Source organism: Lagenorhynchus albirostris, chromosome X (genome assembly GCF_949774975.1).
Source record: "Lagenorhynchus albirostris chromosome X, mLagAlb1.1, whole genome shotgun sequence".
Lineage (NCBI taxonomy): Eukaryota > Metazoa > Chordata > Mammalia > Artiodactyla > Delphinidae > Lagenorhynchus > Lagenorhynchus albirostris.
This window is the reverse complement of record NC_083116.1, coordinates 20,089,426-20,117,425: the sequence shown is the minus strand read 5'-3', so window position 1 is coordinate 20,117,425 and position 28,000 is coordinate 20,089,426. Positions and strand designations below refer to the sequence as shown.

Below are 28,000 nucleotides of genomic sequence, written 5' to 3'. Positions count from 1 at the left end.
TTTAATTTAGAAGAATCAGGTTTTATTTAATGATGTGAACATTAAGAATTTGCCTACATGGATGAAATATTCACAAAGGACTTGATTATTCACACTCATACATACAGAGGAAGTCTGCTGAATAAAAAACGCTCCTTTACCCATCCAAGCTGCTGTCGGGGACAGCAAAGGGCCTGCCTGTTCCACAGCAGTCTTCAGTCTTCATGAATGTTGAAAAGCTTTGCTACTTCGTTGAGATCTTCATGTTCCTCACCGTCCTTAATGATCTGAGGGGCAGAGGAACAAGGAGCGTGTGGGCTGGGCCGCACACCAGGGCAGCCCGGGCCAGTCGCCACTTCACACTGGGAGGGAGTTGTGGGAATGGCTTTCTACGAAGCCCAAGTGAGCATATGCCAATGCCCATGCTACCCAGCCATGTCCCAAGTGAAAAAGAAACATACCCGAGCCAAGGCGATACCTTTGTTCTGCTCAGGCACAGTCTGACCTGGGTGGACAGTGAGTGGCAGGACGTCTGACGAAGTCGCAGGGACGGTTTCCGCCCACACCTCCCATCTTTCTCTCAGAGCTCTGACGGGCACCTACCTTCCTTGCTATTGGCATTCGGTTGAAGATGTTCCACAGCACGATTCCCACCACCACTTTGTCCCTGAGGTAGAAGATGACGCCTTTGCCGTAGTCCTCCCCTTGGGCAGGGGCCTGGGGGACTACAGGGTTGCTGGGAGGAAGAGTGATTTCTGAGGCCTCAGACTCTGTCTCACTCTCTGATCGGATACCAGTCCCTGTAGCCAATCCCCAAAACAAACAAGCAAAGTCAAAACAAAACAAAGTCAGTTCTTATGAGCTTGGAAATTCTAGAAGGCAAGTATCTTTCAACACCTGCTTCAAGCTGCTTCTAAATGATTTGTTTTTCTATGCCACCTCAGTAAACACTGGCCTATTCCAGCCCCTCTCCACTGACAAAGCCAACAAAAGCTCTTCCTTGCCAGCTCCTGGGCATTGGGTCAGTCTGACCCCAAACTTCCTATCTCATTTTCAATTTACACTATGGATATTTCCTGGGATCTTTTTTCAAACTACAGAAGACTTGCTCTTGTCCCCTGAGAAACATTCTAGTGCTACATGGTCAGTACAACAGCCACTAGTCACATATAGCTATTCTAATTAAAATTAATTCAAAATTGAAGTTTATTTTAGTTAAAATTAAATAAAATGTAAAATTCAGTTCCTGATTTGCACTACCCACATTTCAAATACTGAAGAGCCACATGCGGCTAGTGGCTAATGTACTGGACAGAGTAGAGGCAGAACACTGCCATCATAGCAGAAAGTTCACTTGGATGGCACTGCCAGAGACACTCTGGCCAAAGCAGAAGGCACTTCCATATGGAAGAACCATATGGAAGTGTTTCCTCCTGTGCAGGGTGGTGGCAACAGCCTGGGGAGAGGGCATTTTGTCTTCTGGGAACAACCAGGCTTCAAGTAATACTGCCCAGTGGAGAGAGTAGTGACCTGTAGTTTATAAACACCTACTGTATAAGTCCCTGGGTCCCCCTCCTGGATCCACTTCCCAGGAGAGGTCTGAATTAAGGAGTGGGTATATGTAATCCACTTAGATTACACAGGAAAAGGACCTCATATTCATATAATGTCTTGCTTTCTCCTTCTTAAAGAACAGCTTGTCCTTGAAATGCCTCTAACAAGAGGACACAGAGGTTAAATAACTTCAGCCAAGGTCACGAAGGGAGAGAGAAGAGACCTAGGAGTTAATGAAAGAGATGTGTGTCGGAGAGAAGTTCATTCCGAGAGGTGCCTCCCGTCTAGAGAAAACCCGCTATTAAGATCTGACAGATGGAATTAGAGGCAGCTCAAGGACTACTCAGCCCAGTTCTTCACTGTTCAGGGCCCAAGGAGGGGAGCAGGTCCCAAACTAAGGTTCTCAGGCCTAGTTCTTGGGATCAGCAAAAAAAAAAAAAAAAAAAAAAAAAAAAAGGCCATTGAAAAAGTTCAGGTTTTCTTCATCACGCAGGTCTTCCTAGTCCCTCGGGACAAACTAGACTTACAGAGCCGTCGAGTTAGCCACCGTCCAAGAGTCCAAGAGTCTAGGACGACACCCACAATCCACAATATCTATGCTTTGACCAGGATACCTGATTTTGCCAGCTCTCAGACCACTAAAGAGTGAGGACTTCGGGTTTGGTTTATTTTAAAGCACAACATGAAGAGAGGCTTTCACTGACAGTTCCCTCTGGCCAACACAGATACCCCTTGTTCAGGAGGATTTGGACCATGGTTTCTCAACACTCTTCCAAGAGAAGTGGTTGGGCTTCCTTACCTGACTGCTCTGTGGCAGATTTGGGGTTGTCTTGTGCGGTTGCTTTTGCAAAAACGCCGACTGTGGGCAAACTACTGTCCACAAGACCAATAGCTTCATAGCCAACATCGGGGCCCAAATCACTCCTAAGGAAGGAGAGAGAAGAGGGTGTTCTGTCAAAGGACTGTAAAGGATGGTGCGGTAGAGCGTTTCCGCTAAGGCACCGCACTTTCATGCCAAGCAAAGAAACTGGTATGTGCCACAGCAAGAGACACGCCAAACTGATCTGTCGCCTGCTAGGACATCTGGGGACAATTGTGAGAAAGCACAATTATTCCAAACAGGTTTTATTTTCCTAACAAGCCACTATGCATATCACAGATCCATACAATGATCTATACTTTCTTAAATTTAATCATTAATTTTTACCATATCACATTTGGGGGGGTGGGTTCCCCACATTTACTATTCACTACCTTCCTTTACTCTTTTTAAAACTGCCTTTTTGAAACTTTGAAGAGTGCTCCATATTTATGGAATCCAGAATCTGGGGTATTTTGTGGTTTTATTAACTGACAATATTTCCTCTTAGCCTTCAATTTTCAAGGCTAAAGTGCTTTCTATAAAGTGGCACCTTCACTCACTTGGTCATTTTATTTTCATTGTTCTTCTTGGAAACTTTTCCTATCATCATCATGCTGTTTTTAATATGCTAGGAACTTCACAGAATACTTGTGGCACAGACACACTATGGTTTTGTAATCATCCAAGCTACTTGAGATATTTTGTTTCTTGTGCTCTACATTTTGTTATCTTCTTGGCCACAGAAGCTCACTGGACTGGTGTCTTCAGGGAACAGTCTACAATGACTTCTTGGATTCTGTCCCTGGAACCTAACTGATAATTGTACAGCTATGAACTACTTTTTTTCCTAACTGCATTATCTTACACGTGTTGACCCTGAAAGCCATCTGTTATGTTTTTTGCTGCCCACTCATGAAACTGTGTGTGAACGTCTTAAAATGTACTCCCATCAGCTGAGAATTTCCCCAACAGAAACTGCTTAGAGGCTTCTGAAACCCTGAAGTTTTATGTACCCCATCTTTCACATCAACAGATGAGAGTGGGCCAAACAGGGCCAGCTCCAGTATTCAAGAATGTCCATTGAGAACTTTCTACTACCCAGAGAGCTGCCTATATGCGTCTGACTCTGAGTTGCTGATCTTAAGGGTTACATATGAGTGAGCTGCCTTTTTTGTCAGTAGGTTGGGCTCAGCAGAATTAGCAGCAAGGAGCAAATAAAATATACTGCTGTCTGTATCTAAGAGCACACTTTTGTACTACCTACTGTAGCTCGAACTCTGAGCTATTTTAGCAGAAGTGCTGATGCCATTTCCATTCATTCACCTAGTCTAACTTGTCAGATGGAACCCTTTTGCCAGAAGATGGCTCGGGGGTAGGATGCGTGGACACGAGATGGAATTTTTTCACCCTCTGTATGAAGCTAACTGGCCCACCAGGAAACCAAAGCATATAACTCTGGTTCCATTAATTCTGTGTTCTAACCAATTGAGTCCTCAAGGCACAAAACTATTACCAGAACATTGACTGATGCCAGTACGGCTTAGCAGCTCCAGTCATATTTTCTCCAGCCAATCTTCCGCTCACAACAGCGTGATCGTGGTGCTCCACCCGCCTCCTACCCAACTTTATATCGTAGAAACATGCAGCATCTCCTGCCTTTGGAGACAAATACATTACATGAGCACATGATAAAAAAGCAAGTTAAGGACAGAACATACACTTTGGGGGCTCAAAAAATGCTTGTGATGTTAACTAATGATTTCCAACCACAGGCCAGAATCATACCTACACTATCAAAAACAGTTGCGCTTCCATTTTTACAAAAACCATTCTATGCTTCCACAAAGCTACCCTGAATCGTCCATGCTCCAGCTTACACCTATTTCTTCTCATTCTGCCCTCAGCAGAAACAGGATATTTAATAACCATGATCTGCAGAATATTCTTTCCTGTGTGGAATCCAGTTTTTAGATGTGACTGCCTCTTACGTAGACATCTTTTCCAAGATAAAATTTTTTTGGTCATTCACTATTCATTCATTAATTCAACAAGTATTTACAGAATACTTACTCTGTACAAAGCATTATACTGTCTGGGCTGCAGAGACACGCCTGACATAGACCTTGCCCATGAGGAGTGTATAAGTGAGTTGAGGAAGGCGTGGCACTCTTCCTCACTATGGTGTACCCTGCCAGAGGTACGCAGTGAGTGAGCTCAGTGTTTCAAGCAGAGAGAGAACCCCCGGCTGGAGGTGAACAAGGCCAGCTTCACAACGGATGTGGTATGGGAGCTCTCTCACCCTTTGTTCATCTTTGTGGCTATTCAGACACCCCCAAAGCAACCTAAAAATCCAACATGTGAGCAATGGCGAGATAAACTCTGAAATCCACCTAATGGAATATTATACAATCGTTACACTGCTTATGGAATCTGAAGCAATGTGAAAAAAAACTTACATTCGAATGTTAAGTGAAAAAGAAAATACAAATGTTTATACGTAGTATGCTCGCCATGACTGTCTACAACAAAGAAAAAAACTATGCGCGAGAAAGTGAAGGGAAGAAACTACACCTAAACATCAGTGGTTGCTGCAGGGGAATGTCCCTTTCTCCTTTTTGCCTGTGTTTTTCATACTGAGCATGTATTGCTTTTATAACAATTTTTTAAAATCCAGTACACTGTAACTTTAAAAAAAAAAATCTTTACGGGAAAAACACCCTGCAAAGTTCCTATGTCCTCAGTTGCAGAGTCCATAATCAAACACAATACACTTGTAATGATCTAACAATAGGGAAATTACCTCATGGTTCCTACATACTATAGTCTTGTTTGTGTCATAACAGATTTTTAAAAACAGCTAAAAATAGTACTCAAGGAAAATGAAAATGGAGTAATTTTCCTTTCCAGAGAATGTTATAAAACTGCCTCATCCTCCATTCCCTGGACTCGTGTTCAGGCAAGGGAATAGCAAATCAGTCTGAAAGCTGCGCACACGCCCGCCAGGGTCATGTTGATGGCTGCTGCCAACAGTGGAACCAGGAGAGACCTACTCCTGTGGGCATGAACACTGTTCATTTCCTTTTCCATGAGCCTGCGGCATGAGGCCAGACCTGATCTCGTAAACCAAGCAGTTCATGAGTTTCTGCTCTCCACCCTCAGCTTCCAAACACGCTGACCCTATTTGGGTGAGCTGCTGCCGAGCCTTTGCACACCACCGGGCAGACCTGCTCCCAGGCCGGGACCAAGGCACCGTGCCTGGTCAGGCTGTCATTGCACACTTACCACCCAGATGTTAGAGCGGGCCTGGAGCTCTGCATTTACACGGAAGCCACCAAAATCAGAGTCTATCTCCAGTCCGCCAGTCTTGGCCAACTCAACATTGGGCTCCAGGCCCACGGCTGCCACTATGTGGTCAGTTTCTACCTGAGGACAAAAAGAATTCAGTCAATTATTAGTTTCCTCATATGCCTATGAACCCAGCGACTGTAAATCACAGTCACAAAAAAAATCACAAAAAATCGGGGCTTTACAAAAAAAATCATCGGGTAACTCTGGTCAAAAGATTTTAAGTTCCATTTCATAAAGTGCCACCCCTCCACACACACATACCCGCTACCATCTGAACAGAAATCTGCCACCCGAGGAAGGCCTCAAAAATCTGTGACACACATAGGAAGAGGCTATGGGAAATGGTTCCCAGGCGGCTACTCTGGCTCTCATCATTCTTCTTTTAGCAAAAGACAGTTCATTAAGAAAATTATGACAGGTTAATGGTGACTGCCAAGACAACTAATCTACTGGTATCAAATGAAGGAGTGAGAATGAGGAAAGGGCAGAGCAGGCTTGGAAGGTGTTCTGGCAGCCTGTCTTCCCCTCCTTACCTTCCGGCCATCTTTCAGCTTGATGAGTAACCTGCCACCGCCAACTCCAACTGATTGCACAATAGCACTGGGTAGCACCTTAACCCCCTCTGTAAAGGCAAACGAGACCTGAGGCTGAGCCAGTGAGCCTACCACCTTCGTGACAACCAGAGAAGCTGATGAGAGTAATCATTAGTACGTAGGCAGCCTTGGAGAGCCACAGGCACCCACGCCCACAGTTCACTTCCAGCACTTCCAGGAATCTGGTGTGTCAGATTCAGAACACCTACATGAAGCTGGCTGACATGAGAATGGTGGAAATTTTCATCGGGCAGTTGGTAAGGCTTATGGACAGGGGGTTCCCAAAGAAGCAAATTTTGCCTTAGTCTTCACTCAAGGCAAGAGTGGGAGCATATGGAAAGAGTGTCTCTACCTTGCCTGACTTTTTCCATGGTCCAGTTGCTGAGGTATTCGGGGAGGATCTTTCCCATATTTCCTTTCTCAGGGAAGAGCTGAATCACTTCTGTGCCCGAGGCTCGAGCTGGGAAGAAGAAACAGAGTAGGTATAGTGGAGGCAAAAGTCAATCCTAGAAGACAGGAAGAGAAGTAAAGGAGCCGCAGGCAGCCGTCTACTAAACACAGGGCAATGCCGCGACCCAGGCCAGAGCGCACATTTGTGGGGCACTAGGGCACAAGGGCATCCACAAGGCAAATACAACAGATGCCAGAACTTGTCCCTGGATTCAACTACATACTGTGAACTCAGTGCACTTACACTTAGGCTTACACAAGTGCCTTGCAAGCTCTGAATAGTAAGCACCCTCCCGAGAAGATGCCCTGATTTCACACAGCTGAAAAATAACATTAAGAAAAAAATGGTTGCCATGAAACATTCAAACTGGAACTAACAGATCTGTCAAGCTGGGAACCATCATGTATCTGAAAGAAGTCTTTGACTTTTACAGGGAGCAGCAGTTCAAAGATACATACAGTTCTGTAGTCTACATTGCCCCTACCATCTTAATAACTCACTTTCCTTAATATTTTATTTCTAAGGAATCCTGGTCTAGAGGAGAGAGGAAAGGAAAAAGGAAAGAAAGCGGCACTGCTCAGCTGCTCAGATGACAGCTTTTCGATCACTAAGGCATCCCTCATCAGACCTAAGCTCAGTGATTAGTTTTTCACCATGTAAACCTTAATCAAACTCTTTCTACTGATCCTGGTAAATGCATCTCTGAAAAGCATATGATATAAGACCAGAGAAAGAAAATCGAGGTCACTCCCCAATACTCACCCTTTCGGCCAAGAGCACAGGCCAGTTCGCTACCAAGGAAGCCCCCACCGATAATTGTAATCGACTTGACTTCCCGGGAAATCTTCTCTAAGGTTCTAAAGTCTTCAATCTGCAGGATCACACAAGTTTAGTCCATTGATTTCCCAAAGGGGCATAGGATGATAATACCAGGAAATATTTTTGCTAAATCCTTGACAACAATAATTTGCACACAAAATCTTCTCCTTGTATAAAGTGGCTCAATTACAGCCTCTATTTTATTGATGTAAATTTCTTTCTCCAATGTAACACTCTTTCTAATAACAGTGGTTCTCAACTGGGGGCAGATATACTCCCCCTCCCCCAGGGGACATCTGGCAATGTCTGGAGACATTTTTGGCTGTCACAACTAGAGTGGGGAGATACTAGCTGAAGCTAGTAGGTAGAGTCCAGGGACACTGCTGAACACCCTACAATGCACAGGAAAGCCCCTCACAACAAATGGTTATACGGCCCAAAATGCCAATAGTGCCAAGGTTGACAAACCTTGTTGTATCAAGAACTTAAAGGACAGTACAAACCTTTTCCGACACCCATAGCAGTGGCTGAAAATTTTCAGCAGTTTTCATAAGTAAAGCATGGTGTTAAGAAGCAATCCCCCGCTTCCTTTTTCGCTTAGGTACTCTTAACTTTTCCCCCTAAAGTCTCCACAGTAGCACTTGCAGTGAAAAATGCCAAGAGGCTATAAGGAGTTCCAATGACTCAAATGCATCAGGAGAAAACAACTATGGAAGGGCAATCGAAGGAACTACAGCAAGCAATAAAAAACACTAAATCTGTTTTTCTCCTAGGAGCTCAAAACCCTTGAGTGAGGTATCTGAGGTGCAGAGAGAGGAAGTGACTTGCTCAAGGCCAGATAACAAGCCTGTAGAAGAGCCATAGTTAGAACTTCAATCTCCCAATTCCCGGGTGGGTACTTGGGGACCACAAGATTATGCTACCTCTTCAAAACCGCCACAACGAAAGCACTAAAGCTGACAATTACCTTTCTGAAAAGTGTTGTTCTACTCTTCACCTCTGCTCCAGCCCTGTCAATGGCAGACAGACTTCTTGGCGTGCCTCCTGGAAATAAGAGGAGAAAAATCCTTTAGCCCAACGAGCAGGAGCTAGCCCAAACAATCCCCCCACAAAGGTGGTGCTGTGGTGTGTGCTGCTGGTGTCACAGTGGCATCAACAGGATACAAGGCTTTGTTTTCCCTCCACTCGCCCCACAGTGGGCTTTAATCAATTTCCTTTGAAAAGCAGATTTGAGAGTATCTCTTCAAAGGGCCCACCATTCCCACATATGGCCAGAAGCCCTCACTTTTTGCTCCTGTTCTCTTCTACTTTTTCATGAGGATTCACCAGAAAGCATGGCTATGTTTGTTTAAGCAACTGCATCCTTCTCCTCTCTTGATTTCTGATTGGAACTGGCAATGAAGCCATGAGGTTATATCACTTTCAGGACACAGGGCAGAGGGCAGAAGGCAAAGGCTAATAAGCAGGGAGAGAAAAAAGAAAGGCAGTCCTTTTCAGTACCCATCCGTCATGCCTTTACCAGAAGAAACAATACGCATAATCCAGACAGGCAACTGATCAGATGCTTGTAGTTAGCCAAGCTTTGCACCAAGAGAAGACACCCACCTCAGAGTCTGGGTTTCAGTTTTCTTAAGATTAAGTAATGCCTTTATACTAAAACTTGAATGAGCTGTATCAGGGAATAAAGCCATCTCCAGAAATACTCACCTGTTGCAATCAAGCACTTTTCATAGGTTATTTGAGAGCCATCATTAAGTTTTGCCACATTGCCTCTCACATCCAGCTGTACTACCTGGTACAGTCAAACACATACACACACAGAAAGATAGAAATTGGCTTTAAAATTTTTTACTGAGATATACAACATAAAATTCACCATTTTAAAGTGTACAGTTCAGTGGGTTTTAGTATATTCATAAGGTTGTGCAACCATCACCACTATATAATTCTGGAACATTTCCATCACCCCCCAAAGGAACCCTGTACCCATCAGCCCAATGAGAAGAGTTAGTTCTTGACCTAAGGTGATCCGTAAGAAACCATTTCTAGGTAATCACTGGCACTACAGTTTCTGGTACCCAGTTTCTTCAAGTAGTCATAATTTCCTAAGCAGCCAACATTAGAGTTAAGTCCCTACTGTCCCAAAGTTCCTGCCCAATTTGTGGAAATGGAGAACAGGGACAGACTTTTCTGCCTGGCTCTTTGGGACCCTTACATCTTTAACAACTCTCCTACATCCTCAACAGCTTTGCAGGATGCTTTCTCCAACTTCTAGCTTTCACTAAAACTGAGCCCGTTCCCCCCGCCCCCAGGAAAGCTCATACACAGAGACTGCTTGCTCACCCAAACTCCTCCCCATCACAAGGAGAGGGTGTTGGCTGCTGGTGGTTCCAAGTTATTCTTGTACTATCATCCCCTCTGAAGGACACCGACATATATCCCTACAAACCAGTGTTATCCAGCCTCCTCCTGGTCACTCCTCATTCACTGAAGTCCTTGGCAGCTGGCTTATACTTCTCCTCTGAGCCACATCTAGAATCCTATCTCTTAAACTTCTACTTCAAACATCTCACTCTTTGGTCACAATTTTCCATCCTTCCAGCTTTCTCTCGGTTCCACCGTCACCTATCCTTGCTTTTGATTTTCTCCATTTACCCAGTGGGCTGTTCCATTCCAACTAATCTGGGCCAGTAGTAGATCATCCAAACTGTGCTCTTGCCAGCATCCCTAATTTCCTTGCACCCTGCTCCTTAGGGTGAAAAGCTTGAGCTTTGCAGTCAGAGAGACTGGGGTTCCTGGCTCTGCTCTACTCCTTATGAGCAGTGAGACCATTCATTCAAGACATATTTATTAAGCACCTAGTATGTGTCGGGCACTGTGGTAAGTGCTGGGGACACAATGTTGAGAAAAACAGACACCTTCCTGCCTTCAGAGTGTAGTAGCCAAGACAGACAATTTAACATGTACTACAATCAAGAGTGAAAAATCAAGTGAGAAATGCTCTAAGAAGGACAGTACAGGTAGCGCTAGAAACATATGCCAGGTGCACTCAATCGAGTTTTCCAGGGTGGAGGGGTGGGGGTGGGCAACAACATAAACTGAGATTGGATGGGTGTGCAGCTTCCCTAGCCACCTTTGATTTGTCCTGGGTAAGATCCCTCTTCAATCCAACCCCTGTACTCAACCCTCAAACTGCTCACTCTCAGATAACCACCTGGTGTCCTAGTTTATTGCAAAAACAAGTAAAGCCATCAGATGTGATCTTCCTCAGCTTCTCGTACGGATTCCCACCTCCCAACGCCCAAATAAAAACTTTACTTCCTTTCTTCCAGCTTCTGGGATGAGGTGGCCTTTCTGTTCTGTTTCTATGCCTGACCCCCATCCCTTTCTTTCTCTCCCAGAACATTCCCCTATTAGTCACCTGCTCATTCCCCCATCTCTCTCCTGACATCCTACCCCTCAGCCCATTGACATGTTTAAGTCTGTCCCATCCTAAATGTCCCACCTTTGATTCTATGTCCTCCTCAAGCTTTTGTCCAATGTCATCTCCGTTTTGTCATTTAAACTTTCTGAAAGAGAAGTTTATCTTCTTTTCTAACTTCACAATGATATCTGAACACCTAAATGTAATGGGTCATTTTATGATTCTTTTTTTAGCAGATTCTTTTGCTGCGGTAATACTATGGATCACATCCTGCTTCTTGAAACTCCAACCTTGGCCCCTGCCCTGGGTTTTCCTCATCCTATGCTTTTAGTACTTCTTTCCTAGTCTCCTTTTTGGACATTTTTTCTTAAGCCCGTTTCCTGAAATTTGGGTTCCTCAGGGTTCCATCTTTGCCTCACTCTTTTTCTGACTACCTCAGTTCTCCACGGGAGGCCTCACCTACTCTCATCGTTTCAAACCCTACTCACATGTGGATGATTCCCAAATCTGTATCTGAGCCCAGAACCCTCCTCTGAACATTACAGTCATGTATCCAACTGCCCTTAGGACATATCCACACAGATATTCCATTTAATACTTAACAGCCCAAAATGAAATTTTATGTCCCCCTTAAACTAGGTCTTCCTCTTGCAATGTCTCTCTCAGCTGGGGGTGTACCACCATCTACCACACAAGCTGGAAATCAGAAAGTCATCTTTGCCTCCCCCTCTCCCTCACGTTCTGCCTCCAATCAGTTGCCACCACGCCCTACCAAGTTTGCCTTTTTGCCGTCAGTCTGTTCCCTGCTCTTCACCACCTTTCTGTTAGGAAGCTATACAATGATATAATTAAGAGCTTGGGCTCTGGAATCAGAATTCTCCATTCAGAGAGATCTGGGCTCAAATTCTGTCTCCACCACTTATTAACTATGTGATCTTGAGCAAGTTACTTACCCTCTTTTTCATCTCAATTTCTTTCTCTATAAAATGAAAATAATAATAGTACCTACTTCGTAAGATTATTGTGAGGGTAAAATGATGTAATACACGTAAAGCACTTAAAAAAACTATGCTTACTTCATCTTCTTCATCATCATCATCATCACCACCACCACCACCACCACCACCACTACTGCCCTAATTTGGGCTCCCATCATCTCTCACCTGGATTATTATAATCGTCTTCAAAATGGTTTATCTCTAATCTTGTTCCCCTGAAGACCATCTTCCTCACAGCCAACCGAGTGATTACTTAAAATTCAATCCAACTGTTTTATATCCTTGTTTAAAACTCAACAGCTCCTCAGTGCCAATGCGATAAAACTCAAGCTCTTTCACACGACAGAGCTCTCGACGATCAGACCCCGCACGACTTCTCAGTTTCATCTCCTGCCACTCCTTAACTTTCTGCTCTATCGGCACCTAGCTGCTTGTGTTCCCCTGCACCAAACATGCTTTTTCATACCCTTGTGCCTTTGCTTATGCTATTCTTTTTTACTTGAATGCTTTTCACTTTTCTCTAATCTGGTGAACGCCTCTTCGTTCCATAAGATTTCCCATTCTGTAAGACTGCCTTCTCCAGCAAGCCTTTCCTGAAACCATCATTATACTGGGCACACTTCCCAATAATTCCCACAGTATACTGAGTTTCTTTCTTACTTCAAATCTGTGTTATGATTATCTGTTCATGTTTCTGCCTAATACCGCTAGGCCCTGGAGGACAGGGCCTGTGTGCTATTTACCCATAGGTGATACTTAATACATAAGGTCTTCTTACCAGCTTATCCACAAACCCATATCCACCTTCTCTGCCTAACATCCCCTTATAGGAGAAGTGGGCCTATCCCTATCAAAGGTCAATGCCTCCACTTGTGCTCTGGATCCCATCTACTCTGGGCTTTGCTCCTTCTGATAACCCTTCCCTCTCTACTGGAACATTGCCATTAGTTTACAAACACACTCTAGACCTCCCTCTTGTTAACAAAAACAAAACATAACACAACAAAACAAAACCCTCCCTGGACCCTAAATGCCCTCCAGTAACTGCCCCCAGTATTCAGGCACTCAACTTTGTAAAGTCTAACAATATTTTCCATGCTGATGCCATGCCTGAATTATTTTACTATCCTGAATAATATACATTTGTCAATGTCTTGCCATCGATAATCCCAAAGAAATGTTAGTGTGGAAAAACAGGAAGAAGAAGGAAAGGCAGAGGAGCAAATCAGAAAAAGGAACAGCTTCAGAGTCACGGTCCCCAATGATTTGACCTCCCCGGGAAAGTTTAGCTAGCCTGCTACTCTAGGCTTGAGACTAGTGCTTTCCCCAGGAAGACACACTAATTAGTGTAGACTGGCAATATTAAACCTAAAATGACTTGATCTTTCTTTGATGAACTACAATGGCAGGACAGACATAAATGGGAGTGGGAATACAAGTCACCATGTTTGCTGCCCACATGGGCAGATAGGTGGAGCCTGACAAAGGAAGCAGCCGACTAGCTCACCTTCTTCCCAGTGAGGACGGCCACACCACCATTCTCAATGTGAGGCAGCTCCTGAGCAGAGACATAGAAAGAAGGTGGCTGGAAATATATGCTGTACGGAGAAAAGGGAAAAAATGTTATAAGTACCTGGAACTGCTATCAACTTCCCCCAGAGCTTTAGTAAAATTGCTTCCACCATGGAAAACTTTTAGGAACATTTTCTAAAGTAAGTCTCCAAGGCCACTAGATCTTGATCACGACTTACTTATACAGAAGTGTTTTACACTAGTGAGTCTCAACTGGGAGCAGTTTTGCCTACCAGGGACATTTGACAATGTCTGGATACATTTTTGGCTATAATAGCTTTGGGGGAGGATGCTTCTGGTATCTAGAGGGTAGAGGCCAGGGATGCTGTTAAACATCCTACGATGCACAGACAAGGCCCCCAAAACAAAGAATTATCCAACCCTAAAGGTGAGTAGTGCTGAGGTTGAGAAACCCTGCTCTGGATTTAGGTTCCTTTCAAAGTTAGAACACGAGGAGTGTCCAAGGAGCTGGTATGCACATCCACCCAAACGAGCTGTCCAGAATGGCACTGGTCAATGGACAACTAGGTCTAGCTCTTGAGATGATTTTGCCTCAAACAGTAGACAGTAACCATGAAATATTAATTAAGGGATGGATAACATAACTGGAAGTATGCATCCTGCCTGAGAATAGGACATGATAATATGAGTGAGGGAGGCAGGTAGATTTATAAAATTTAGTCCAGTGTCAAAGGGATCCACTAATGAGAAAAAAAATTGATACCCAAAGAACATGGTACTGGACTCAGGAGATCCAAGGAGTCTTTTAAAAGGAAAGGGCTTCTTGACTTGTATTTCCAAGTCTCTCATGCAAACATTTAAATAGAGGTTCTTCCTTACAGTGTTCCCACTACATACCCCCAATTCTGAGTGCCTCCTAGGGCATCCAAGGAAGTGCCCCCGAACAGTTTCTTTCTGTTTTTTTGCTTTTATGGGACACGCCTAGGCAGGTGTGAAGAAGTGACAACACAGGCTGAGCTGCTCTTCACTAGAGAAGTCTAACACGAAGGTCCTGGAAACAGGAGCATTAGTGCTTCAGAGGCCAACATTACATCTTCAGTTGTTGGTAGATCTGGTTAACAGAATCCAGGACTCTTGCCACTACAGCCTGTTGTTGCCTCTAAGCTATACCAAGTGTGTACCACAGCGGACTCCAGTGTGCAGCCAAGTCAGCTGTCCTACTCACTACATGCGGTTCATGCAAAATCCTGACCTACTCTTTGTGCTTAGCTGAAGTTGCTGGTCGGACCCATTTTACATAAGTGAACAGACCTCCTCTCTTTCCCATTCCACTGTTTGAATCGCAGTGTCTTTGTGACATTTGGATCATCTGAAAACCACAGTTCTTTTGAAAGAGGAGGTCTCATGTATGGCAGCTCAGGATCTTCAGATACGATTAGTACCTTTAGACACAAAACAATGATACTTATCAGAGCCAAGTCATTTAAGAGGCAAATAAAGTGTTCACATTGGCTAAGTGCTTGCAGACCGCGCCCTCCATGCCAAGCAAGACAGTATGTGCCTTACCCTGGCCCCAGGATCCCGAGCCCGGATGGATCTGGCTGCAGCAAAAGCAGCAGTGCCTCCACCGATGAGCAAGAATGGAATGTGACTTGGTACCCTGAATTCAGGAACTGGCTCTCCTTCTGCAGCTGTAAGCAAAAGACCAGACAGGGTGAATTTTTTTTTAAGTCTCAGACAACTCCTTGCCACTATTTAAAAAAAAAAAAAAAACTTTCACTTGACTTAATCGTTTACATAAAAAGCTAGCAAAACACTGCAGCTACATTAATCTTATGAAATTTCATTGCATTCTGATAGTATAGGAGAAGGAAGCATCCCTTTCATTTCATAAGTGAAAAATACCCAAAAAAGAGGTGAATAATTTGGCCAATGTCATTCACTCACTAAGTCTCTCAGAACTAGAACCTAGCTTAGTGTTTAGCTATTTCTAAAATATATTAGAAAGTATATATTAGAAAGCTTCTGCCCTTCCCATTAATTTCTTAATGACCAACAGGAACATATCAAGTTCAGTTTCACCTTTTGTTAGCAATAAAGGGGGAAAACCCAGCAGATCAATTGTGGATTATTAAACAATGTTCAAAACTAAGGAGGTGGTATGAAGGAAAGCAATGGAAATCGCCTACTCAGAGTCGTGGGGCTTATTAAAGGATTAAAACATTCCTCTCTGAAAAATCAAGCCAGATGTGTGGGATGGAAGTGATGGCTAGACCTATATGCTTTAGGGAAACAAATATATCTTTAACAAATTGAAACTCCAAAGACTCAAAAGGGGAACAAAACAGACCAAAAGAATGTCCTCATGGAAAAAAAAGGGCCTTCATCTCTTTTCCAATAATTTTCCTTGCCAAGCTTGCATTTTTTATTTAAAGCTTGCCCTTAAGAGTCTAATATAAAGAAAAACAACCAATCATAATTATCACTAATTTTATTCTCAAACCCAAATTACAGTCAAACACTGTAACAAATTGCTGCCCGGTCTGGGGTAATACCATAGTTTCTGGAAGCTTACAATCTCACAGCATCATCGTGTCTAAACAGTATATCCGCAAAGCATAGCACCCAAATTGTTTATAACTTTCCCTTTATATATTGAGTCTCAAATCATACTCACCAGATGATGTGGCCCTTTTCTGTTTCTCTTCTGGTGTCAGCCCTAACCCTGAAATTCTTTCATTGTATCTTTTTTGGTCATCTTTTATTGTCTTGTAGACCTGAAGACCCAAACATGGAGAAAATTTATTTCATCATACAGCTAGCTAGCTCATACCATAAGTAACATTCATTATCTTTCAATTAAATGAGAAGCTTTTGTCTACATGAGGTAAGTTCTTCTATGTTAGAATCACTAAGGCAAAAATTATTTTCTTAAGAAATTAAAAATACCGAGTGTGTACACACTTGGTATGGAAAGAATACAGGTAAGCAGATGGAAATGTTGCAGTTTCAGATTTCCTTAGGCTATATGTGAAGAATTTTCCTCATATTTAATTCTGAAGGTACAGCTAAAGAAAAAAGAAAAACATTTTATACTGGAAGAATAAAGTGCTAGGAAGAGCTAAACTTTATAAAAGGGATTTTGGACTATGCTGGATACTACCTGTGAAACCAATCTATATGGTCCTGAGTAGGAAGCTGGGACATAGGTTTTCTTGGTAGATGTCCCAAGTTTCGCTAAGTACTTAGATAATGCCCTGAAGCATGTCCGCCAGTATGCCTAGTCTTATAGAGTAACCCATCTTTCCCTCAATAGCCTATCCTTTTATGACACTCAGATACTTAATGGGCAAACATCTCGCTTAAACACCTACTGTATTTCAAATATACTATCTTCTCTATCCTTTCAAATTGAAGAAGGGTACCTTAGCACTGACTAGTTTTTTTTTTTAAATACAGCATCAGAATTTATTGAAGATTTTTAAAAAAGCAGTAGGCAAGAATGACTTGTTTTAATTACAACACTTTTGCTCTTTTGTACCCCACAGGGTCAATAAGATAGGAATTTAAGTGACCATATGTCAGTTGAAATCCCAGATTGTTAATTAATTGGAGGAGAAAGTAAGGACAATCAGAGGAAGTATCATAAAACATGTTCTAAGAATACTTCTATGAGCCCCTTACAAAGCAGCCCACTAGGCAATGTGCTGCAGTAAGGAACCTAGACTCTCAGACCTGGACTTGACACTTATGAGCCTGGAAACATCTAACATATGATATGAATGAACTAGAAAATTAAGTACTGTATGTTAAAAGATAATGGTTATTCCTTGAATGCACCACTAAATTCATCAAATTCATAAACTGAATTCAACTAACATTAATTTCAGGAAGAAAGTTTTTTTTTTCTTGGCATCAGATATCATACACAAGTCCAGCATTTATTCATTCCTTAAAAAAATATTTATTTTAAGAAAGGGACGTTTACCTAAAGAGACGGCTTAAGCTGGTCAGTGTGAGTGAACAGAGAAATAAACTAGGGTCATGGTCACATTGAGAGGGATATCCAAAAATAGCCTAGGGCCTCTCATACCTCCTAATGGCTTCACACACGAAGGGAAGAGCAGACCAAGAAATATCTTGAGGTTTAGTGGGGAAAGGACAAGAAAGAGGTTTGTCACATATTTATATACATATATATTTATATATTTAGCTTTTAAGTAAATGTTCCGATATAAAAGTAAGTTTACAGACATACTAAATAAAAATTTACCTTTTCCCCCCGAGTGTTTCTGTCTCCCCAGATTGCACAGATTTTCAGTTAGTAACATGAATACATGTCAGGTTAAGAAAAACTACAAACTTATAAAATATGTTAGCAGACAACTTTCCTAAACAGATGAATATAACGCCATATATTCATCTTAAAGGAATATGAAAGGAAACAGTTCATTTTCTGAGTCAGGCAATGTGGTCCTATCAGTTGAACAATGGCAAAGGGCCCAAATACTAAATCTCATTAAATATTCTAAAGGCTACCTTGACTCTGCTCACTGACAAATCTAAGCCACCTCATTATTTAAAATGTAATATAAAACTATACAAAATACTTTGGTAGACAAAAGCTTATCATTTAACCTGAAATCACTATAACATAGCAGCTTTATTATTACCAGTGTTGGATAAACCCAGAGGGCAATGAGGCATTTAACTGAATGGCTTGAGAGGAACTTGTGCTTCACAGACATTTCTAGGCAGGAGAAAGCAACAGTGAGTGGCCCTATCTTGTGGCCTGGCATTAAGAGATTCGCCTGGCCAGCTCTGTGGAGGCCATCCAACTCTGGTACAGCAACATAAACCAGAGGTTTAACAGGTTTCAACTGTTACAAACATATCAGATGCAAACAATTTAAATCTATTTCTGAATGAATGGGGTGGAACTGATGGGAAAAGTTGAGAGAGCTATAAAATGGAAAAGTTAAGGTTTAGAGGGTAGTATCTGAATTATGAAAGAGAGGCATTTAAGAAAGCAATCCACACGAATGCATTAGCTTGTACCACTTCAGCCACTAGTTTGACCAAATTACAGATTACAAAAGGGACACTGCCAAATGAATTTACTTGAAATAGAGGCTGGGGGTGAGCGGGAAGAACACTGCAATTTCTATGGCTTTTGGGACCTCCTCCGAAGCATTCAATAAAATGCCTTTTCACAATAAAAGTAGGGTTAATTTATTGTTTCCCACAAAACACAAAAATTACATTTTACCTAAAATGATTCAAAATGGATGGTGTTCAAGTTACCTTTACTTGCATTCAATGTTTACTCTTTGAGACTGTCTTGTTAGGTATGCAGCACTAAAGCACAATATAATTTAGCATCATAAAAAAAAGAATTATGAAATTGGCAAAAGTTTCAAAGAAAGGGTTGATGATGAGGATATATAATAATCATTAAATGTATGGCTTTAGATATATCTGGTAAGACTTCCACAGTCTGAAGAATGAGACTGGAGGACTCCCTAGTAACTGACAATGTCCCTTTAATAAATACCTAGAAAGCACATGCTGTGAATATTTCATCGTATTCTAACGGATCAAGTTTTCATTAGTGCCATGGTCTCACCCACCCTACCCCAAAATATATTTTACTGTAAGTATCTTACATAATAAACTCCTGCCCCAGTGACTGTTGCTCCTACAATTAAGAAGTATACTAGGCTGCTGCCATCTTTCCCAGAAGCACCTGTAGACGCTAGTGATCTAGAAGGGGATCCTAGGTGATGACACTGCACAACTGTAGGTAAAGATAAGGCCAAGAAAGAAACAAAAGGAAATAGAAAAAGCACTAAGTATTAATGAAGAAACATTCAACACAAAGGCAGGGAAGCATTTTTGGTTACCCTGTGCTAAAAAAGAAAAAAATGCTGCTCCAGGAATGGAGGAGAATGTATATTTCCTCAAAGTCTGTTATCAGACACAGCTCACCTATTTCTTACTCTGATTTGACCCACAACTGGCAAGAGCTGTCTACTTTTCTTGTGCACTTGGGAGTTAGGTCAGGGAATGATAATCTAAGTAGCTTCAAATAATTTTCATGTCCCCCCTTTTTTTAACCTAGATCAAGTAACAAAGATAAGTTCACCGTCTTACCAGGGTAGAAAGAACTAAAACTGTAATGTCATCCAACCATTTGCTCTCAATAAGTAAAACAAACAGCTTCCTTCAATCAAGGGTGTTACTAGGTGTTATCTAAGTTGGTTCACTCAGCCTTACATGATCCAACTTTAGACTGATCTGCTTAGTCACAGTAAACCCTGCCAAGTTAAAGAAAAATGCCCACAGAATAACTCCTCTGTGACCAGCTAAGCTGATCAGAGTTCATTTAAGGAAATATTATTGTGGTACTATTACATAGCAGTTAAAACCATATTTCTCACCTCACACAAACTCCATCCTAAAACTGGAGATACTAGGCCTACTTCTATAATTTAGTATTCGGGTGAGATTCAGGGATAGTTTTCCTTTCAGGAATGCCAGATTGAAGGTCGTTGTTTTTAAATGTTTATTATCCCAAACTAAGGAAAAACAAAATATTTGACAAATGGGTCAAAATCAAATATTGTGCTAAGGAGCTGCAATGAATTTTGACCATATTCACAGGTTAGTGTGTCACATCCAAGAGAAAAGGTACAATTTTATGGATTAGTCAAATCTAAGAAAACGCAGAGGCTTCCAAGTAAAGAGTAAAAAGACAAGTGAAAAAAGCAAAGATAATCAATGTGAGATTAAATTTCAGTCATTCCCAAATTGGCTCTCATAGGATATTAGACAGTAGGCACTTTAAAGAAGGCTTTTTGGAAATTTTTCCAAAAGGAGAAAGGAGAATTAGTTGTAAAAGTCTTAAAGCAGAGTAGTACTGAGTCTATTAATGGGAGCTGTCTGGCAGCTTCTTTACACAAGCTGCTTTTCTACTTACATATGCACCAGCTCCTATTGTTGATAAGCCCACAATAAGGACTAATACAGAATTATCGATTTTGCCCCCTGATGCACCAGAGCTAGTCATTTGTCTTGTCATCTGGAGTTCTAGAGGAACATGCCATCGCTGGAACAAGTTGCCTAAGGAACACAATTTATTAAGACACACACACATACAAAAATAAAATAGTTAATACATGTTTATGACTAAACATCAATGCACTGTACAAGTAAAGACTTAACTGCCCATTGATTGGGCTGTGTGATATTCACTGTCAAATGACCAAGGGAAAAAAACCTTCAAAACTGTACACACAAATACAACAGATATCAGAATGCACACTCTTAAGTTGTCGGAGTTTTAACAGTACAAGTTAATGCTGTCCAGGGAGGAATTTATAGCTTCCAGAAAAGGTAATGAAAAACACACGGGCAGTTCATCAAATACCTCTCTCTTCACAACTTCACCGTAAATGAAACATGGAGAGATGACTGAATAGATAGATATAACAAGTTAACTACAGGCTACCTGGGACACACTAACAACTACTTAAGGAGTAGTCTAAATGGCTGGCTCAAACCTTGCACAAAATAATAAACTCCTGCAACACAATCTAACCAGAATACAGTTCAGTCTTGTGTGAAAGGTAATGTGTCCTGGAAGACAGAAATGGTAAAGCTTAGAAGAAAACCAGAAAAAAAAATTTAGGTGAATTTATCTCCCCCAAAGAACTGAAGAATTTTGGACTATGAAATATTTTTTACAATGACAAAATTTAAAATATCTACCAACTATCAATACTTGGCTCTCAGTCCTCCAAAATAATGCAAAGATTATGTTGATGTAAAAACTCGGTACAGCTATGTAAGAATCTGAGGATCATAACAACGCTCACAAATGGAAATGTAAGAGTTTCATAGACTTCTTTCTCCAGGAGGATGCTGGCATTTTCAGATGAAGGAAGAAGGTCTCAGCACCTTCTCTGCTTGTGATATTCCTCGTGTTGACTATTAACCTAGAACAGGGGTTTGCAAAACTTTTTCTGTAAAGAACCAGATAGAAAATATTCTCAGGTTTGCGGGCCACATGGTGTCTGCTGCAACTACTCAATTCTGCTGATGTTGCACAAAAGCCATAACATATAAATGAATGGGCATGACTGTGTCCCAATAAAACTTTGTTAATGGACACTGAAATATGAATTTTAAATAATTTTCAAAGAATAGTCCATTAACAGTTTTTTTCAGCCATCTGAAAAATGTAAAAACCAATTTTAGCTCAAGGGGCATACAAAAGCATGTGGGTTTGGCCTGTGGGCTGTAGTTTGCCAATCCTGATCTAGAACAATGGTTCTAAAACTTGAGTGTGCATCAGAATCCCCTGGAGGGTTTATTAAAACATGGATGGCCAGACCTACCACCCAGAGTTTCTGAGTTGGAGGATCTGGGATAGGGCTCAAGAATGTGCATTTCTAACAAGTTCCCAGGTGATGCTGATGCTGCCAGTCTACACTTTGAGAATCACTGGTCTAGAGGCAAGTAGATATGTTCTGGTCTGATCAAGCTTTAAAAGAGAAACAGAACGGCGCCGGTAGCTATTCCCTATGTACTTGCAGAGATGTGAAATAGGGAGCTTCCCCCTTGCTTTCACAATTACAGGGCTCAGAGGGGTAAAAACACGTCCAAAACAGGGCTGCAGTCTCTTACCTGAAATCCTTGGGAACATGTGCATTCCAGAACTTGGAATTGTTAGGTTTGAAGTATATAATGCATACACCATATAGTAACACCCAACACAGTAAGGGGCAGCAACCCAGTCACACACATTAATGCTTCTATGACCAAGCACACTGAGTGGAATAAACAAAAGACTCTAAGTAGCTTCTCTCCAGTTCAGGTCAGGTTTTACTGACAAATGAATTACAAAAACTTGATTTTTAGTCCTATTTTGATTTCTAAATTATAGATAAGAGACTATGGACCTATATTCTTAGAACTGGAAATGTATTTTTCTCTACTGTTTTTATTTCTTACCTGTTTTAGAATCCTTCATCACCACATGAAATAAAACGGCTTATATTTGGAAATAACAACAAATCACTAAAATAAAAACATGTGCAAGAGTGGAGAAGCTTATCTTGATCTGGGCAAGCTTTTGATTTTCCGAAGTCCATAAAAACGATGAAGCATCAGAAATAGAAACTGACAACTCTCAGAGCTTAGAAAATGAAACTGGGTAGAAAAAGTTCCACATGACTTAGCACAAAGAATTTAGTTTTGTCCTTTACCTTCACTCGAAGTTTTTCTTTACTGAAAATAAATGCTTTTAAAATTCTGTTTATCCCTCTAGAAGATCCTAAATACAGAAATAATAACTTTGCTTTAATATAATAATTTAATATAATATTCTGATTTTGCTTGCTTTTCACAAACATAAAACTAAAGGTGTAGATTTGGGTAAGTTCAGCAGTTCTTGTCTCAATTTGCACACAAAAAAAAGACATTTAAAAGTAAATTGGTTTTCTCAGGGTATATGCCCAGTAGTGGGATTGCTGGGTCATATGGTAGTTCTATTTGTAGTTTTTTAAGGAACCTCCCTACTGTTCTCCATAGTGGCTGTATCAATTCACATTCCCACCAACAGTGCAAGAGGGTTCCCTTTTCTCCACACCCTCTCCAGCATTGACTGTTTGCAGATTTTTTTTTTTGGATGATGGCCATTCTGACCGTCATACCTCATTGTAGTTTTGACTTGCATTTCTCTAAAAAAAAGGTTCTAAATAACCTAGGGGCAGGACAGGAATAAAGATGCAGACGTAGAGAATGGACTTGAGGACACGGGGAAGGGGAAGGGGAAGCTGGGACGAAATGAGAGAGTGGCATGGACATATATACTCTACCAAATGTAAACTAGAGAGCTAGTGGGAAGCAGCCGCAAAGCACAGGGAGATCAGCTCAGGTGCTTTGTGTCCACCTAGAGGGGTGGGGTAGGGAGGGTGGGAGGGAGGGAGATGCAAGAGGGAGGGGATACGGGGATATATGTATACATATAGCTGATTCACTTTGTTATACGGCAGAAACTAACACACCATTGTAAAGCAATTATACTCCAATAAAGATGTTTAAAAAAAGTAAATTGATTTTTTACAAAGTAAATGGGTTTACATTTAAACTATTGCTTGAAAAGAAATATAATACAATACTGTCATTAACAAACCAACTTTTTACATACCTAGTGACTTTAATTTTGTAGAAGGTGATAATATTGTATGGATGTTCATATTTTCCCTCCAATTTTCTTTTACCTATAAAATTATTCCCACACCTTTCCCCCCATAGCCTCAAAGTTTTAGGAGATTTTACATTATGACTGAAACATGCCTTTTCACTTGTCTTATTAATGTGGGAAAGCCACCTTACTCCTTGACTTCTCATTGCCCCAATCTACTTGTTTTAGATTTTCTGCAGTCAGACCACATGTACAGAGGCAGAGGTTCCTTCCTCACACTTAGGATTCAATTCTTTTTTTTAAAAATTTGATCATTTATATGTAATAATATGATTGCCATTTTAGCGATAATTAGAACCTCTACTGTGTCATATAATTATCATTTCTTTTTAGTGGTTGGAATAATTAAGATCTAGTCTCTTAGCAAGTCTGATAATATAATACAACATCATTGTCTATATTCATTATATCGTGCAAAGATTCAATTCCTGTAGGTGTTTGCTCAACAAATATTTCTTGAATTAATGAATAAAATAAGGAAATAGAAATTCTCCCCAGTTCTACTGATAAGGACTGAACACTTTGAAGAATTCTTTGCAAAGAAGTTTTGGCCATATCCCATTGTACAGGCTGCTTAATAATAAATTAGTAACTTCAAATACCACAGGCTAGCATTAGAATAGTACCTAAATTAGCAAATTCATTTCTTTAGATTTCATAATCTCCTGTTTTTCCATACTCCCAGAAGGCCTTTTCCAGAAATACATTCACACAATTGAGGCACCTAGGAATCTCAAGTGGTTAAGAGGTCTATATGCTCTTGAATCTTGTTTTCTGAATGTCAAACTTATTTTTCTGACATGGATAAAACACAGGATAGGACAAGCCTAGATGATCTGTCCATTGTAGTTAGATGCCTCTTGTGTGAAACACTCTGAAGGCACCAGAAGAAAAATGATTTAGATGACAGAAAAAAAAAATCTAACTCTATTCTGCAAAGTTACGTCCTTCACATTACTAGGGTTTAGTCACTGAGAATTCACCACGTACCAGAGACTGTACAAAATGCTGAGGACACAAAAATAAATATGACATAACTCCTGTCTCAGATAGTGTAGAGCTTAGGAGGGGAGAATGGCTGCTACTCTTCTGAATATCAGAAAATGAACTTGACACAAATCACAAGAGACTCAAGGCTGCTCAGTTTGGTTTTTAATCCTTAGGTCAGAAGAATGGAAGGGAAAGAGTCATTATTCATCAGAACAGTAGTTTCCAAACTTGCCTGATCATATGAATTACATCAAGGGGCTTGTTAAATATAAATATAAATTCCCAAGGCTCTCTCCTACAGATTCTCATTCAGTACTTTCAGGGTTGGCCCTCCATTCAATTTATATGACCAGGAAAGTTTTGGAAACATAAAACTTACAACATGCAACAACTCCCTTAAAATATGTCTAGAGAATACAACATATTAATTGGTTGCAGAAAATGCTGACTTGCTAAAATTTTCTTTGGGAAAGTTTTGCCTCAGCAGAAGGAGTAGGTAAAGGCTCATCTTCTAGGCTTCAAAGTAAGTGTCATGTGGCAGTGCCCAGGAAGCCTGGATCCTTGCCCTCAAGATGTCCAGTTTTCTTTTTAAAGAGGTGAGAAGGATTCTGAACAGAGAAAAATGTTCAAACATTTGACCCTCACCTCAGGGGTCGGTGATCAGTCTGATCACATCGGTGGCACAATGTTTGATAACCAAATAAAATACTACAGAACAGAAAATATCTACTACCTAACCAATCTGCTCAGTGCTGAATGCAGATATAAAGTGATGACTATTAATTACCTTTAATCATTTCTGGAAAGAGGCAGAGCATCCAAATAAAGTAAATAAACAAATAGTAGCAATTATGGTTTTAAGGTAAAAGGCAACATATAATGGAAACGAACCTGACAATGGTGACAGATGTGGATGAGATGTTTCAAGGGAGGTTTAAAGTTTGCTATAATCCTGGCAAAGAACTAGTGGGGAGGAAGGGATAAAAGGAGGGGAAATGGCATATCAACAAACAATGCCTCTTCCTGATCTATGCAAAAACATATGGTAAATGCTGCTATGTGCAAAAGAAACCAGATTAAAAGCAATCAGTAATCAAGCCAGAAAACAAGGTTGATGCCTTAAATGACAGAAGCATTTCTTTTTGAAATTGTAACCACCCCCACCCACTGCTAAAGGTAATGATGTTATACTCTGGTGCTTGGCCAAAGGACAAAGAGTAAGTGTATACAAAGAAATGATGAATATGTCAAGAAATCAGAATATATTCTACAGCAGACTGCCTTAAAATAAAGTCATGCAATGGAAAAGAACGTTTTCAGTGAGTATTTTTCAGTAGTTCTAATATCACCAACCACCTCAAATGTCTCATAAATCAATTTACCTTTGCAAATCCATACTTAATTGATGAGAACTTTTGGTCAGACTTCAGAATGCTGGCAAAAGTTGTGAGTTTTAAGCAAAATAAGTACACAAAGTTTGAAAGCCCAGTGTGGATGAAAATCTTCAGCTTACCTAAATTTCTGTCCAACTTACATAGAGCATTCTCATTTCAATGCACAAAACCCATACAGATGACATCATAGACAGGATGTTAGTTTTTAAAATCTAATCTGGTCTTTAAGTTCCCAAAGCAACATGTCTTAGAACATACCTCAGGTACACCCATCAGGAAACATTTTCTTGAGGCATAGCAACTGGAAAAACTTTTCAAATGCACATTTCCGAAGACTCTCACAATCTAAGGGAAATATTTTCCACTTTTTTTTTTTAAAGCACCCAGAAGGCAGTTCCAAATTGAAAAGGCCTCAAGGCAGTTCCACACTGACATAGCAAATGTGAATATCCTCGGGTGGCCATTCAAAGATGATTGATTAAAAAAAAAAAAAAAAAAAGAACAACAAAACAGCACCTCCTACAGGTGGATAACTCTTTACCCCCCTGAAATTGTGCAGGTTGGAAATCAGCAGGCTCAAGACATGCTTAGATAAATTCAAGGAATCTGATGCCCAATGGGCTAAAGGGGAACCGGATTCATCCTTAACCTTTTGAGGTCAAACTTTAGGAAGCAGTGTGGAGTTGGGGCAAGAGGATTAGGGACCTAGAGACTGGCAAACTAACCTTTGCTCTGCCTGTTACTTAGGTATGTGACCTTGAGCAAGCAATTTCACCTCTCTGTGCCTCGGTTTATTATCTATAAAATTAGTGGGTTGAACTTTACTACGAAATCCCTTCTAGCTCTAAAATTTGCTGAAACAACTTCATGGAGGGCAAATACAATGCTTTCTGCAAACTGTTTCTTCGAAGCGTTGAGACTACCAAGAATTACACTGACCAGGCATCTCAGACTAATTCTGGGCCAACTCTTCCCGGTGGCTGGCGCATGGCGGACTGACTCCTTACTTGCACTGATTGCACTGTTTCTGTTTCACAGGGCACTCAAATCTATGAATCTGATCTGGGGTTTGGAAGGTAGGCAGGTAATATGCTCATTTACAGAAGGAACTGAGGCGTAGGGCTTAAGTGTCCTGCTTAAAGTCTCTCAATCGATAAATGACAAAGTCTACTTCACCTCATTGCTCTAAAAAGGCTGACTGGGGGTGGCCGGGAGGTGGCATTGGACAATACGAGACAGCCAGCTGTTCTGTTATCCCTGAACAGCAAACCCTCCCAGAAAAAGGCCTCAAGCCGACTACTGGGCTCAAATCCCTTGAAGGTCAGGCCGGCACGGCTTGCGAAACTTACGGTTTGAATCCCGCCAATTCGGAATTCACGCGACTGTTGAGTGTGTTTATAGTTTTTCCCCAGGGGCGGGGGTGGGGTGGGGTGGGGAAGGCCTGAGAGGCATAGGGAGCCTGTAGAACCCAGGTACTTGGTCTTCAAGGTGGGGTTTGCCCGGGATGGGTCAGTCACCTGGGAGCCGGTTCCTCTGCCTCGGGCCTCGGACGCACACTGTCCGCACCAAGGGCGCCAGCTTATGCTTCAAAGCACCCGCCGCCAGGCCTCCACACCGGTACATTTCCGCAACCGCTACTCTGGACCTCCTCCTCCTTTCCTTTCTTCTTAAGCACGGACGGACCGACAGGTCAAACACCGTGGGCCTTGGCCAGTTCCCCCGGCTCCCTTCACACGCACTCTACGTAGGCTCCTCCTCCCAGCTCCGGGTGGGCATTGGACAGCT

General features: G+C 41.4%; 1 protein-coding gene across 3 annotated transcripts; it reads right to left on the bottom strand.

The window, feature by feature from the left end:
• Nucleotides 1-27,998, bottom strand: AIFM1 (apoptosis inducing factor mitochondria associated 1). 3 transcript variants are annotated; one of them, XM_060138756.1, is made up of 16 exons: nt 27,733-27,990; nt 19,228-19,358; nt 16,239-16,338; nt 15,128-15,252; nt 14,873-15,003; nt 13,536-13,626; nt 9,314-9,398; nt 8,574-8,650; nt 7,550-7,658; nt 6,689-6,796; nt 6,277-6,365; nt 5,678-5,818; nt 3,909-4,051; nt 2,333-2,457; nt 583-779; nt 1-266 (listed from the first exon to the last, which is right to left on the bottom strand). In XM_060138756.1, exons 1-16 carry the CDS (start codon nt 27,836-27,838, stop codon nt 195-197), a joined length of 1,830 nt encoding a protein of 609 aa, XP_059994739.1. In that variant the 5' UTR covers nt 27,839-27,990; the 3' UTR covers nt 1-194. The 3 variants fall into 3 exon arrangements, 2 of the variants coding, with proteins under 2 accessions (XP_059994739.1, XP_059994738.1); XM_060138755.1 differs by lacking the exon at nt 19,228-19,358 and adding an exon at nt 20,541-20,683 and having other exon boundaries at nt 27,733-27,989; XR_009538611.1 differs by lacking the exons at nt 1-266; nt 3,909-4,051; nt 19,228-19,358 and adding an exon at nt 20,541-20,683 and having other exon boundaries at nt 755-779; nt 27,733-27,998.
• Nucleotides 27,999-28,000: the final 2 nt, after the last annotated feature.

Bases quoted from the DNA above. Each gene is read 5' to 3' on its own strand.
- AIFM1 (XM_060138755.1), bottom strand. From the start codon at position 27,838: ATGTACCGGTGTGGAGGCCTGGCGGCGGGTGCTTTGAAGCATAAGCTG. The intron at 13,627-14,872 runs GTCTGTTCACTT...TTCTCCGTACAG, and splicing joins TGGAATGGGAAAGAGAGGAG to CATATATTTCCAGCCACCTT. The intron at 9,399-13,535 runs GTGAGCTAGTCG...TGACTGTACCAG, and splicing joins CCGTCCTCACTGGGAAGAAG to GTAGTACAGCTGGATGTGAG.